A 14,933-nucleotide genomic window follows, 5' to 3' on the forward strand; every position below is an offset into this window, starting at 1 on the left:
TATTCTTGATGTAAGAATTTTTATCCTGGAGCTAGAGAGATGGCTCAGCAGTTGGAAGCATGTTGCTGCTTTTGCAGAGGACACTCCTGTCTGTCTATAATGACCCTTGCTTCCCTACATTGCTTCCTTTTGCACTTATAGATGTCCTTGGGACTTTGCCTGCATGTTTGCCAGTGAGTTTGGCCCATGCTAACACAAACTGTTTCTGAGGTTATACCTTGCTGGTCCTTTGCATTTTTCTTGTGCTGAGAGTCAGGTTCATTCTGAGTTATTTTTCTGGCTGCTGGACCAACTTTATATCTTGCACATTGAAAACTAGTTTAAGATTTTAAATTACTCCTTAATTTATCATGTGTGTGTGTGTGTAAGTCACAGGACAACACGCAGGGGCCAGTTCTCTCCTACTGTGTGGATTCTGAGGCATACACTCAGGTGGTAAAGCGTCCTTACCCACTAAGCGGCTTTGCTGGCCCTCAAACCACTGTAGTGCAAACAAGGCTTAAGTCCTCTCATGCTAACCAGTTATTTGTTTGTTTTAATAGAGAAGTGATTGAAAAGAAGCCAGAAAAGTTCAAAGTCCAGTGTTTGACAGACATCAAAAACCTGTTTTTCCCAAACACAGAACCCTTCTATGCTGCTTTTGGGAACCGGCCTGCTGTAAGTACCCGAGGGGTCAGTGGAGCCACAGACATTGCACTTGGCGCCAGCAGTTTCCAGAAAGGCTGCTAGGAGCTGAGGAGTCCATGTTAAACAAGCCTCATGCTAAGTCAGAGTGGTGAAAAGTCATGTGACACATGGCCTTTTTGAAGGCTGACTGGTGACTTTGAAGCTGGTGACCTGGGCCACAGACTTGCATTATACATTACTTGTTAAATTAGTAAAAGGAGGGCATGAAGGTGCTGGGTCCTTCTTACCAGATAGGGCTACCAATGCCAGCCCTGCTTGACCACAGTGTTGGGTCCAGCACCTCCAGCCTGAAGCATGCAGTGAAATCTCCCTGGCTGAAGGAAGTGTGTGAAGATGATGTACATGGCCCAGACTTTCTGGAAGGTTCAGTTTGAGTCCCGCAGCAAAAACTCATACATAGGGTGGTAGAAATGTTCAGAGAGGTTCTGTACGTGATCCATGCTTGCCAGAAGGTTCTGTATTCTACCGAATGTAGCTGGTTATTAACTACTCAAGTGGAAAATTTTGCTTTATAAACCTGTGGCAGATCATTATGAAATGTGAAAACGGGTTAGAAAATAAACCTGAGGAATGCCAGCCAGCCTGGCAGGGGACGTGGGAGGTTAACTCAGGTCCTGAAGAGTTGAAGGAAGTGAGGCCCAGGGAGAAAAGCTAGTGGAGGGCGTCCCTGTCCCACCGAGCTGCAGTGCTGGTTAGAGTAAACTGGATGATATGGCATGTGGTGAAAGATGGCGGGTGCTTGTTTGTACAGTGAGCTCCCTGTTCCTCCTGACATGGTAAATCACCTCTTCTAAACACAGGATGTGTATTCCTACAAGCAAGTGGGGGTGTCCCTGAACAGGATCTTCACTGTCAACCCCAAGGGTGAGCTGGTGCAGGAGCATGCCAAGACCAACATCAGCTCGTGAGTATGATCAGGTCCTTAGGAACCGGACTCTCTGCTACTGTCCCAATGCCAGCATCACTGTCCATTGCAGTCCCCTTAAGCCATTGCTACCTTGTTTTGCTCTTTACATGTGTGTGTGTGTATATACATGTGTGTGCTGCACCCATACATGTATGTGTTCATATGTATGGTGGCCAGAGGTCAGTGTCAGGTGTCTTCCCTACTCATCTCATCTAGCATATTTTCCGGCATATAAGATGACCCCCAACTTTTCCAGTTAAAATAGAGAGTTTAGAGTATACCTTGTGCATCAGACTTGGGCATGTGTCTGTTTGTAGGCAGAGCACAGACAGCAAGGCACTTCATTAAATGCTGGCAGACAGCCAGTGCCAGCCTACACTGCCCCTTTAAGGCATGCTCCACACTCAACAGGGAGATGTGCAGCCCTCCAAGTCGAATGGGCAAGGTTCTGGTGGAGAGCCAATCCACGCTCACGTTCTCCACTTCAGGGTACAGGAAGATGTGTGCAGCTTGCTCCTTCCTGCTGCATACTCCCTGCACAGAGCAAGGGAGTCAGCTGAGTCACCCCCTAACTCTGTGCGCTGGACATATGGAGGGAGGGGAAGCAAACTGCAGGTAAGTACCCAGCGTATAAGACCCCCAACTTTGGCACGGATTTTTTCGGGGGTTAAAAAGTTGTCTTATATGCCGGAAAATACAGTATTTTTGAGACACGGCTTCTCACCAAACTTGGGCTCGGCCATTTGGCTAGCCTGAGTGGCCAGTGAACTTCAGAGACCCCCCTGTCTCCAGGACCCCAGCACTAGGGTTGCAGGCATGTACAGTACCTGGCTTTTTATGTGGTTTTGAGCATCTCAAGTTCTCAAGCCGCCCACTCCCTGTTTGAACCTTCAGTTCCTCTAACAATAGAGTTCAGCTCCATGCCTTTAGCCTCCACCTTAGTTTTTGGACAATTAGAATAAGGTCAACTCCTTTGGGTTTAAGTTTAATGCTTAAACTAGAGGCTGACATCATATGCAGAATGGAATGGAATGCATTCAGAACGCAGATGTGCAATTGGCCAAGTTCTATCAGTTAGAAATGGAATCCAAGTGGGCCATGGGAAGCCACGTTCTCCCCCATGGTCCTGGGGATTAGAGCCCAGGCGTTGGGCATGCTGGGTGAGCACTGTACTAGAGAGGTTACCTTCTCAGGCCCTGGCTTACTGTGTGTGCTTTGCTTTGTTTGAGGCAGGATCTTGCCATGGAGTCCAGGCTGGCCTTAAACTTCCCAATCCTCCTTCAGTCTCCCTAGTACTGGGATTACAGATGTACACCGCCCACCTGGCTGGTTTACTGTGTTGAATGAGGTATTATTCCTCTTGGCTCAGCCTGGCTGGTTTGCTGTGTTGAACAAGGCACCCCCCTTGGCTCCGCCTCATCTCACATGGGTTTCTCACTTGTTAGCCCTACTGGGTACCTCAGCCTAGGCAGATGCTGTCACTCAACAGCACATCACTTACACTTCAGGAAACAAGTCCCTGGCCAGCAAGTGGGTCAGTGAGCCGATGATTCCAACACGGTAGTAAGCTGGAGAGCTGGATTCCTCCTGGTGTCTGCAAGTGCCTCCCATGGCTTCTGAGCTAGTCATCGTCATGACTACACCTGTAATCCCAGCACCCTGGGAGAGCAGAGGCAGGAGGATTGCTGTAGGTCTGAGACCAGCCTGGATTTCTGACTGAGACCACCAGGGCAGTTGCTCACTTTGAAGATGGCCATGTTGTTTTGCAAGAGGACTAGAGTCCAGCTTGAGTAGAGCGGTTCCAGATGTGAGGGAGCCCTGGCTTCCTGGGCAGGGTCTCAAGGATCTCTCTAAGAGATGGAGCCCACACCTTCCTGTCCTGTAGCAGGTCAGTCGGGGCCCTTTCACCTGGTCTGATGATGAGGCTGAGGTGAACTTTCCATGTTCAGGAAGCATGTACACCCAGGCCTAGAACTTGGCATGACCTTTTCTTTTTAATTATTTGTGTGTGTTTGTGTGTGTGTGTGTGTGTGTGTGTGTGTGTGTGTGTGTGTGTGTGTGTGTGTGTGTGCATGCACAGGGTGAGTATATGCCTGTGCTGTAGTGTGCTTGTGGAGGTGCACCAGAGGACTTGTTCTGTAGAGGCCGTTTTCTGCTTCCACCTGTATGTGGGCTCCAGCTATTAGACCACCAGACTTGTGAGACAAACACATCAGCTCCAGTCAGGCAGGTGCTAGCCCTCAGAGCCTGGATGATGTGGAGCATCTTTAAGTGAGGCTCCACTGGGTGGGGCACTGAGTCCAGGGCTTTCTCCCATTATAGTCAGGAAATGTGCTGTCCTTGCTCCAGGGAGCCCCATGCCTGGAGGGTGGAATGGGCCACCCAGATGGAGCAGGCCCTGCTGCCAAGGCACGTGAGCCTCACCAGCTTGGTTCTGGTGCCTTCCATAGCCTGGCAGAAGGCAGCTCTCTGCAGGCAGCCCCCCACCCCCCCACCCCCATAGCCACAAACCTTAGGCTAATAGGCCTTCAAGTCAGGAGGTATTTTAAAATTTTGTTTGTTTTAGTTTCCAGGAAAGACATACTGCTTGGTGGAATGGTAAGAGAGGTTTCCCTACTTTGCAGGCACACTGTTTCTCACGAGTCCTTTGGAGGCCTTTTATTAAACACATACGCAGCCTTATTAAATAAGGCATTTCATGCCTCTGAACATGCTAATGCTTGGAGTCTGGATTTCGAAAGCCCCCTTTGGTTCTCAGCATGAGGGAGTGGAGAGGGGCCCAGGGACTGTCAAACCAGAGTCTAGGCTGTGCAGGAGAGGGCTGGGTATGCCTGCATCACTGTGTGGAGTTCACATAAGCTACTGTCATTCTGTAGTTCAGGCTGTGTGGCTAGGCAACATCTGGGGACAGAGGAAATGCCCGGAAGTAGGGAGTGCGGGAAACCCCTGTGTGGTCCAGCCCCACACACCGTGAAGGTGAAGGGGGTGGAACTCAGGGAGGGCAAGGTACTTTCCCAGACTCACACAGCAAGTAAAGCTGGAGGAGCCTCAGGCTGGCTGGCCCGCTTGCTGGCTAGGGACTTCATTCCCAAAGCGTAAGTGATCTGCTACCGAATCAGTGAGCACCCTAGTCCATTTTTCTGACGCTAAGCAAGTGGCATGGTTTTCATTTTTCTTCCCTTATATAGCGGAAGTCAGGATATAGAGACATCAGGGCCTTTGCCTGAGATCACACAGCTGGAATGGGGCAGGATCAGTGCCAACTCTGCGTTTTGATAAGAACAAGGGCCTGTATCTTTTCACTGTGAATGTAGTAGTCTGTGCTGCTCAAAAGATGTGCTCTGTCTGTGGTTCCTCCCTAACACCCATGTGTGGCCTCCGGGGCAGGCAGATGCCCCTAACTGTGCTGCTTTCCCTCCTCTGCCATCCCTTGCACCTCTGCTCTGGCAGTCGGTTCTTCATGTACCTACAGGCTCTGTGTTCTCTGTCTCCCCCTTCTCTCTTCCACTTAATTCATAAGGCAAGAATGGCTTTAGTCAGGCAGAGGACATGGCTGCTCACTGGGGTTGGGATAGTACACTCTTCGCAGCCTGAAATGCAGCCCAGAGCCCAGCACTGCTCCTCATGTGTCTGGTGTGGTCCCCTGGGCAATGACCCCACCGTTGCTTTTATCTTCCAGGTATGTGAGGCTCTGCGAAGTAGTTGACCACGTCTTCCCATTGCTGAAGAGAAGCCATTCCTCCGACTTCCCCTGTTCAGACACTTTCAGTAACTTCACCTTTTGGAGAGAGCCGCTGCCGCCCTTTGAAAACCAGGACGTACACTCAGCCTCAGCTTGATGCAACCAAGCATTAACAATAGGTTGTGGGACTCTGGAGCTGCTGGGAAGGCTGCTATGCCTCCATCTGCCTAAGAGAGAAGCATTTCTCCCTTGACTCGCTTGTCCTGGGGTGACATCTCTAAGTATGGAGGGTGGATGGCGGCTGTGTCTTATCCCATAGGCTGCAAGAGGATTGGGTGCACTAGTAATGTGCAAAGCAGCACTCTCTGGGTTTAACATACATACTGCTGCACTCTCCAGGCTGTTCCAGCAATTAGTTAATGTGCAATACGGGTGATGACCCCATAGCAGAGGCAGGCAGTCCACCTGAGAGCTGTCTTGGTATCGTTGTACTGCCCGGGAACTCTGATGTGCACAGTGTTTGGTAGCCTAAGGGGCACATTTCCTTGACAGTGACATCCATGCCACCTTCCACAGGTAGGGATGGGTTGTGTCCCGAGTCTCAGTGCTCTGAAGGGAACCTGGGCCTTGCTGCATCTCGGCCCTGGCCTTGGCTTTTGACTTCATAGATGTTCCCTTTGCAGTATTGCTCACTAGCCTTAGGTGATAGGCTCTTTAATTGGTTTGGTGAAAGGTGGCCTGTGACACTGCTGCATCTCTTCCCATTCCTCATAGCTCCAGGCTGGGCTACTTACGCCTTAACGCATCTGCAGCAGGCATTTACTTAGCGTGCACTGTCTAGCTCTCCATAACTGCAATGCCTTACATTAGAATGACTGACCCTAAGGCAGCGTCTGCGGCATCTCACACCACCGGCTGTGTCCTGCCACCTGGCAAGGAGGCATTGCCAGTGTGGACTTGGGCAGCACTTATGCCAAGTGAGAACAATGCCACTAAAGACACTGGTTGTTGTTTTTTTTTTTTTAATTTTATAGAAACGTAGTTTCCAGAAGTTAAACTATTTTCTTTGCAGATATTATTTATTGCTTTACTCTCATGGGGCTGCTGTTGTGAACATCCTAGCTAGGTCCTTAGGATTGCAGCTGTCGGGAACACATTAAAAGTCAAGTGTGCTAGACAATCCAAAGAGCCTTATCTGTGTACGTCACACACTGATCTTCTGCAATTTCCCAATCATTAATTTTTCTTAGTCCCCCCCCCCACCACTCAGTCTAAGGGCAAGGGAAAAAAAAGTAGTAAACTGAGTGATGTTCTTTAAGCTGAGAGAGGGTAGTTGTTGAACTGTCTCAGAGAACAATGTGAAAAGTGAGAGAAGTATTTTGGTAAAAAAGATTTTGCTTTACTTTTGGAAGTATTATTTTTTTAAAGAGTGCTTTACTCCAGAGACTGAAAGACCTTCCTACTTAAAATTTATTGTTAAAGTCAGAGGAGACAGGAAAAAAGAAAAAGAAAAAAGAAAAAAAAAGAAGAAAAGAAAAGGGTTAAAAAAAAAAAGCAAAGCAAAGCAGTAGAATGAACTGTTATTCTTTCTGTGAAAGAAACCTAGAGTTGCTGCTGCCGTTGTTGTAGTTGTTGGTCTCTCTTTAGGTCGGATGTGGTCCACATGGTTCACAGGAATGGACAATGAAAGGCAAAAGTTATCCGCTGTGGATCACAGGCTGATGGAGAAACACGGACTTGAATGTGTGGCTTCCCTCCTGGGGAGTAATGAAAGGAATTAAGCATGGTCCTGCCATAGGGAGCTCCTGACCTGTGCTCCAGTGACCTTCAGAGGCCATGCCAACCCTCCTGCCACCGGTGTGGTGATTTTGAGTGTATTTCGATTGCTGTGAACTGTATGAACTCATTGGCCCGCAGAGGTTCACAGCCTTCTCCCCCATGCCCAGGAGAAGCTTTGGCATCTCCCACCTGCCCTCTGTGGTCCCCTGCCCATGTGGCATTCTGAAAGTATACAACAGCTTGGGCTAGGGTCTCTAGAACCAAGGCTGGCCTGCAAAACAGCAATCCTTCCACCTGGTGTGGGAATCTAGTTTTGATCTACCTTAAACTTCCCCACCACTCTACCCTTCCACAGAAACCACACTCTAGGATCTTTCTGAAATTCTGCATGAGCCCGGTCCAGGTAGTGATGCGAACACCTGCTGTGAGAGCGGGATGTGAGCTGCACCCAGGTGTGCTCAAATTGCTTATCTGCACATGCGCTATAACCCAGGGGCCCCAAGGTCACATGCTGGGATACTATGTTGGTACCACCCATTTCAAAGTTGCCTGTGGAAGTGAGTGTCTCACCCCATAGTGACACGTCCTCACATGGTGGCCACGTACAATGAAGGAGAATACACCCGGTACATTGCAGAGACATGCTTCTGTTGTCACAGAGAATTCCCCTTTGGATTTCAGTTTTGGATCACTACTGCAATGTGTTTTATTTACAATGTTGGCTGTGTGTGAGTGCTGGTGCAACGACGGAAATCAATGTAATATTTCATTGTGGTGTTCTTGACGCAGGGCTAGAAATTTCTGTAATAAACAAGATGGATGAAAGACCCCTGAAAATCAGGCATGTGCTCTTTAGTTGTTTTTTTTTTTTTTTTAAGATTTATGTATGTGAGTGCTCTATTTGCATGTATGACTGTATGACAGAAGAGGGCATCAGATCTCATTATAGATGATTGTGAGCCACCATGTGGTTGCTAGGAATTGAACTCAGGAACTTAACCTCTGAGCCAACTCTCTAGCCCCAGGCATATGATTTTTTAAAAATAATTTTTTATAAGTTCTTAAGGTGCTCTTATTTTTCTCTAGTGTGTTATCATATACAATACTTAGTCCATTACTTGAAAAAAAAAAAGAAAAACCTTGATGTAGGCTAGGGAGATGGCAGGCAGTAAAAGACTTGCCGTGCAAGTATGAGCATCCATACATGAAGCCAAATGAGGTAGTAATGCACTTGTAATTCTGGTGCTGGGGAGGTGAGCACAGGTGGATCCCTGGTGATCACTGGACAGACAGCCTAGTGGAATCCATAAGCCTCATGTGCCAGAGAGAGACCCTTGTCTCCATAAACATAGTGGACTGCCCCTGAGGAGGGACAATACCTGAGCTCCCGGCTTCTACATGTATGGGTGTATAACTATGCACACCCATCCAAGGGTCTGCACACCTACGGACTGGGACCAGGGAATCCTTGAAGGTATAAACCCTTCACTGTAGGACTAGGTAGGTACCTTTTCTGTTGAGTTCATACAGGAACCATACCAACCGTGCTTACCCCCTGAGAAGCATAGGGGAGATAAGAATGCATCTTGACTGTGAAACAATACACATGGTCCTCGCACAACCCTCATTGGATCATCAAGAGGCCCGTTTGGAATGCACAGGCTCCTCCCTGGCCTGGAACTACTATTGAGGAGCCAGGAAGCACAGAAGGGGGTTCAGTATGCAGTGCCTCACAGGCCCCAGTTCCCTTGTTGCTGTTTACCATATGGGGTACCCTCACTTCATAGCCATTACCCTTCTCTCTCAGACACTTGTCCTTAGTTTTTTTTTTTTCCACTTAGAAGGAATCTATCCAAGCCCTGGATTAGTTCAATCATCTAAGCAGACGACAGTCATTTCCTATTAACTGTGCACTAGTAATGGCCAGAGGCTTCCTGCAGATTGCTGTGTTGGCCTTAGTGTTTATGGAGTAGATGAAAGAGCATCAATCCCTAAATGCTAAAGGCACTGCTGAATCACAGCCAAGGCTGAGTTCCTCATCAAGTCCACATTCCAACAGCTCCTGGGCTCCTGTACACTCAACACATCTCACAGAGCAGAAGAAACGCTTGCACATCTCCGCAGATCTGTTCTGCCTGACTGCAGTGCCTGAAGCTCTTTTATCTGAAATATAAAATCCAAGGCAGACTTGTCTGCAGGCCACTCATTCGCATGTGTTCTCTTTGCCCTTTGACACCTCACCTGCGCAGTGGCCCCCAAGGCTCTCCTGTGTCCCTGCAGCTCACGCCCCCATGTGAACCAGAACTATTTTGGATGCTTAGACTTTCCTAGAGATGAATTTTGTTCACTTGGGTGTTTGAAGTGCTTGATTTGGTTTCAAGAGTAACAGACCTCTGCTTTGCAGCAGAGGCCAGGAACGACGGGTGACTGACTGGTCTTGGCTGTCAGCTTTGGGACAGAGAGTGCCCTTTTGTGATAGATAACACATATGACCCTTATCTCGTCCTGGAATGGAATTCTCCTAGAGGAAAGTAAAAGAGGCCCAGTTTGAAACAAGTTCCGGGACTAAGCACAGGCCAGCAGGCCTGTGGTCCCAGCATCTGAGACCTGTAACCTCCTTCTCACCCATCTCACTGTGTCTGTGTTTTCTTTCCTGTCCCAGGAGTGTGAACAGCACTGTGTTCATTCCCATGAATTAGGAAGGGAAAAGCCCCTGGGATTTCTCCCCCACCCTTTTTTTTTTGAGCCAGATTGCAGTGGGATCCCATTTTTTTCCCTTTGTGAATCACAGGTTACAGGCAGCCACCATAACTGCCTGGGTTTTGCATGGATTCTGGGGTTCTGAGTGCTGGCCCCCCTCACTTGTGTGCCGAGTGCTTTATCCACCGAGCCATCTTCCCAGCATCGATTTGCCATAAAGACAAGGTCACCTGAGGATGGCCTGGAACTCAGTTTGTAGCCAAGGATGACTCTGAGTTAAGGTCATTATCTTTTGTGCTGGAACCACGCTGTGTGCCACTGTGACTGGCTTATTTGGTGCTGGGAATTGAACCCAGGGCTTCATGCACGCCAGGCAAGCACTCTACCAATTGCCCTGCATCCGCAGCTCGGCCTTTACATTTGTCACCTTTCTTTCAACCCTGTAGCATCAAAGAGGATAATTGCTGTCGCTTGCACAAGCCAGGCTTAGTCCGAGAAGGAAAGCAGAGTTATGAGCAGAGAAGCTGGCCGTGGAAGTCAGTGGAAGCTAGCGACCACTGGGGGGCGCAGTTGGTTCTAGTTTGGCCAAATAGCGTTTCAAAGCAGCCTCTTGGACAAAGGCCTCTCTGCCTGTAGCGTCAGGCTTGGAGACCAGCCAGGTTGTGGACTGGACTTGTGTGGAGGCAGGGGAATTTCTTCAGGGAACTGTTTCAGTACTGATGTCCCTTGGACTAAGGCCCAAAATCCTTAGTGAGATTTGGAGGCCAGTCTGTCCAGATTTAAAATCCATTCTTTGTGACCTTGGAGGATCAGGGAGTTTGTTAAAAATACAAGTGTTGGGGACTTTACTCTAGGCCCACTTGCCCTAGCAGTGGGCGTGGGCCTCTGGGTTACATTTGAAGGAGTCCTAATGGGGTTCCAGGATGCACAAACATGCTGTGGATAATGTAGCGCAGGCCTGTGCACACATCTGTCTTTCATCTGGCCGGCTGGGGATGCCATCCTCTCAGGACCCACATCTGCTCCACCCCACTTGTCCAAGCAGGAAGGAGAAGCCCCTGCAAAGGATATCTCACCTCTTTCTATTAAAGGATCTTGGAGACCCAGCCACAGATGCTCACTTAAATCACAAGGTGTCCTCGTGACCCTCTGGTGGGAAAGGCATCCAGTCAGATCTGCCATCCTGGGGCATCTCGGATGGGAAACACAGACCTGGGAGGAGACGGCAGTTCTGGCAGCCTGGGCAGAGTGAGAAGGCAGGCAACAGGGCAGAGGTGGATGTGCCCAGATTTCTAATGGTCTCTTCCTCCCTGAACTGGTTGGGAGCCCCGAGGAGCTTGTCCTGGTGCCAGCGATCTGGCCCTTGGTGCAGGAAGTCCATTCAGCCTGCATTACTTTTAATGCGTTTTGCAAGCGAGTGGCCCCTTCCTGTGACTCGCTCTGCCTTTTGTGCACCGGAGGTTGTGGTTTGAAGTTTCACTTCGGAAAGTAACCACCAGAGCCTGCGCTTTCTCCTGAGGATGGAACCCCAACAAGTTACATTCATTTTGCAACAAAGAAATGTAAATGGAGGTGCCCGCCAGTCATGTTTCTGCTCTGATTGTAAAAACATCCTTTTCCGAGATGGTCCGCGGGGCCAAGCTGAAAAGAAACGGTTTATATGTTCAAGTAAAACATTCATTTCAGGACTTTGTGTTTTTCTTCCAGAATGTTCTTTGTCTTCTTGATTCAGTTTTCAAGGTTATCATAAAAAGACAAACACAAACAAAAAACTGCAAACAACAACACCCCAAAAAACAAAACAAAACACACACACACAAACCAAACCCCAAACCTCAAAACCTAAAACCCAGCATTAGCTGATTGAGTGATCCATCCCCTAATTGACTGAAGGGGACTCAGATCTGGACCACAGCTCCAGTTCTCACTCCCTACCAGGCTGCTCTGCACGGAAAGAAGGATGCTAATAGAATTGACTGAATAACGAAGTGCCTCTTCCTGCAAGCCGCCTGAGGCAACCTGTGAAGACGGCTCGCTGCTCAATAGACCCAGAAAACCCTACAAAATCAGGCAAATCAAGAGGCTCAAATCTTCGTGTTCACTTTAAGAACACCTGGGAAACTGCCCAGGCCATCATGGGTATGCACATCCGGAAAGCCACCAAGTGTCTGAAAGATGTCACTTTAAAGAAGCAATGTGTGCCGTTCTGGCAGTATCATGGTGGAGTTGGGAGGTATGCCCAGGTCAAACAGTGGCCAAAAAAAGAGAGAGTGCTGAGTTTTTCCTGCATTTGTTATAAATGCAGAGATTAATGCTGAATTTAAGGGTTTAAATGTAGTTTCTCTAGTCAGTGAACATATCCAGGTGAACAAGGCACCTAAGATGTGCCGAAGAACTTATCACCACTATTTGTAAAGATTTTTATGTGTATGGGTATTTTGACTCTTTTTAAACGTATATTTTATTTATTATTTATTCACATTACATTCCGATTGTTATCCCTTCTCTCTTCCCATTCCCACCCTCCTTTCCTCTTCTGCCTATTCCCCTCCCCTAGACCTCTGATAAGGAGGCCCTCCTACCCAAACTGGCAACAGCCTATTAGGTAGTATAAGCATCCCCTGCATCCCCTTCCCCTGTATGCCTGCTAGGCTTGCCAAGGGGCAGTGAAAATCATGGGCACCAGAGTGCATGTCAGAGATTCAGCAGCAGCCCCGCCCTGCCACACACCCGTGGAGAATTGGCAGGCCATTGGCTACGTCTGAACAGAGGGTCTTGGTTCTCTGCATGCATTGTCCTTGGCTGGTGCATCAGTTTGTGCAGGACCCCTTGTGTCCAGATCTGCAGGCCTTGATGGTCTCCCTGTGGAGCTCCTGCTCCCTCCTGGACATTCCATCCCCCCACTCTTCCCTACAACTCTCAGCACTCTGCCCAGTATGGAGTCCCAGTATCTGTCCTGATCCCCCACTGAGTGGAGTCTCTCTGAGGACATCTTTGTTGGGCTAATATCCACTTATGAGTATCTACCATGTGTGTCTTTCTGGGTCTGGGTTACTTCACTTAGGATGATTATTTCTAGCTCCATCCATTTGCTTACACATTTCAAGATTTTCTTGTTTTTAATAGCTGAACAGTATCCCATTGTGTAAATATACCATAGTTTCTTTATCCATTCTTCATTTGAGGGTCATCTATCTTGTTTTCAGATTCTGGCTGCTACAAATTAAGCTGCTATGAACATTGTTGAGCAAATGTCCTTGTTGTGTGGTGGAGCATCTTTCAGGTATATGCCCAGGAATGGAATAGCTGGGTCTTTAGGTAGAACTATTCCCAAATTTTTGAGAAAGTGCCAGATAGATTTCCAAAGTGGTTGTACAAGTCTGCATTCCCACCAGCAATGGAAGAGTGGTACCCTTTCTCCACATCCATGCCAGCATGTGATGTCACTTGAGTTTTTGATCTTAGCCATTCAGATGGGTGTAAGGTGGAATCTCAGAGTCATTTTGATGTTCATTCCCTGATGACTAAGGACGTTGAGCATTTCTTTAAGTGCTTCTTGGCCATTCGATATTCCTCTGTTGAGAATTCTACCACGAGCGTGCCTGGTGCCTGTGCGGGCCAGAAGAAGGCACTGGATTCCCCTGGAACTGGAGTTATATGCAACTGTGAGTGACCCAGCATGAGTGCTGGGAATCAAGTCCCCTGAAACTGCTGGGCATGTCTGCAGCTCAAACTGGTACTATTATTTTGAGAAGGGTTTTATATGCCCCAGGCTGGTCTGATCTGTATTTTGCTATGTGACTGAACGTCCTGTGTGGGCTTGTGAAAGGATGCTAAATTTGGGCTTAGAAGAGAGGTATTTGGTGTTTCATTTCTAGACTTGATCCTCTAACTTCTGTGACAGGTGGGCTGTCACTTAAATCATCTTCGCCTTTAAACACCGACCTTCACAAGAGTCAGGAGATGGTCTGACCCCCTCTTTATGAGGATGTTTTGCTATTGATGAGGTTATGATTTTTTTTCTTCTGGTGCAGGGGAAAGGACCAGGGGCTGTGCATGTGAGGCTAGTGCCCTGGATCCTGACCTTCCTGCTGTACTAGTTTCTATCTGAAGTTGACATGAGACTTCTAAATATCTCCTTTACCACAAAAGATGGATAATTCCTCCTCTCTCACACACCATGAAGGTGAGAGAGGGGCTTCCCACTTACTCTAAAGTTAGCTTTCATTGTCGACTTGATACAATCTGAGAGGAAACCCTCAGTTGAGAATTGCTTAGAAATGATTGGCTTGTGAGCATGTCTGTGAGGGACTGTCCTAATTATTAGTCAATGTAGGAAGACCCAGTCCTTTGTGGATAGCTCCATCCCTAGGCAGGTGGACCTGGGTTGTATACCAATATCTAAGAGCCAGGCATGGTGGTGCACACCTTCCAACCCACTGCTCAGGAGGCAGAGGCAGACAGATTTTTGTAATTTTGAGGCCACCCTGGTATACAAAGCAAGTTCCAGGCCAGTTGGAAGTTGGAGCTATACAGTGAGACAATGTATTTATTTTATCTATCTATCTATCTATCTATCTATCTATCTATCTATCTATCTAATCTATCATCTATCTAGCTATGATTTATCATCTTTCATCTATCATCTATCTATCTATCTATCTATCATCTATTATCTATCCATCATCTATTTTTGAGACAGGATCTTACTAGGTAAGACTAGCTTGGGCTGTCCTGGAGCCCACTCTATAGACCAGGCTCGCCTTAAACTCACAGAAATCTGCCTGCCTTTGCCTTCTGAGTGCTGGAATTAAAGGCATATGTGCACCACCATGCCTGGCTGAGATCATGTCTTTTATTAGAGAGAGAGAGAGAGAGAGAGAGAGAGAGAGAGAGAGACACGAGCAAACAAACAAAAGAAAATCTAGCTAAGCACAAGCCCGAGTGAGTCAGAGAGTTAGCCAGCAAACCACTATTCCTCCATGGTACCTGCTTCAAATTCTCGCTTGGCATTCCTGCTCTGACTTTCCTCAGTTATGGAAGAAACCCGGAAGTGTAAGCCCCAGAAATTCTTTCTTCCCCTTAGTTTCTTCCAGTCAGAGTGTTTGTTCACAGCAACAGAAAGGAAGCTCAGACACAGCCTGGAATGGTACTGGTACGATGCCAACTAGGCCTGGG

The 14,933-nt window shown here is 47.9% G+C and overlaps 1 protein-coding gene across 4 annotated transcripts in view; it reads left to right on the top strand.

Annotated features, from left to right (window-relative positions):
• The window catches only part of LPIN1 (lipin 1), a 108,858-nt gene extending 100,963 nt beyond the window's left edge, over positions 1–7,895 (top strand). For all 4 annotated transcript variants that reach the window (XM_084791864.1, XM_084791866.1, XM_084791865.1 and 1 more), the window contains 3 exons: positions 543–657; positions 1,488–1,591; positions 5,274–7,895. In XM_084791864.1, the coding sequence (XP_084647990.1) occupies positions 543–657; positions 1,488–1,591; positions 5,274–5,433 (379 nt within the window). In that variant the 3' untranslated portion in view covers positions 5,434–7,895. The remainder of the gene's footprint in view (positions 1–542; positions 658–1,487; positions 1,592–5,273) is intronic.
• Positions 7,896–14,933: the final 7,038 nt, after the last annotated feature.

The sequence above is a fragment of the Acomys minous genome, assembly GCF_964271855.1.
Source record: "Acomys minous genome assembly, chromosome: 8".
Lineage (NCBI taxonomy): Eukaryota > Metazoa > Chordata > Mammalia > Rodentia > Muridae > Acomys > Acomys minous.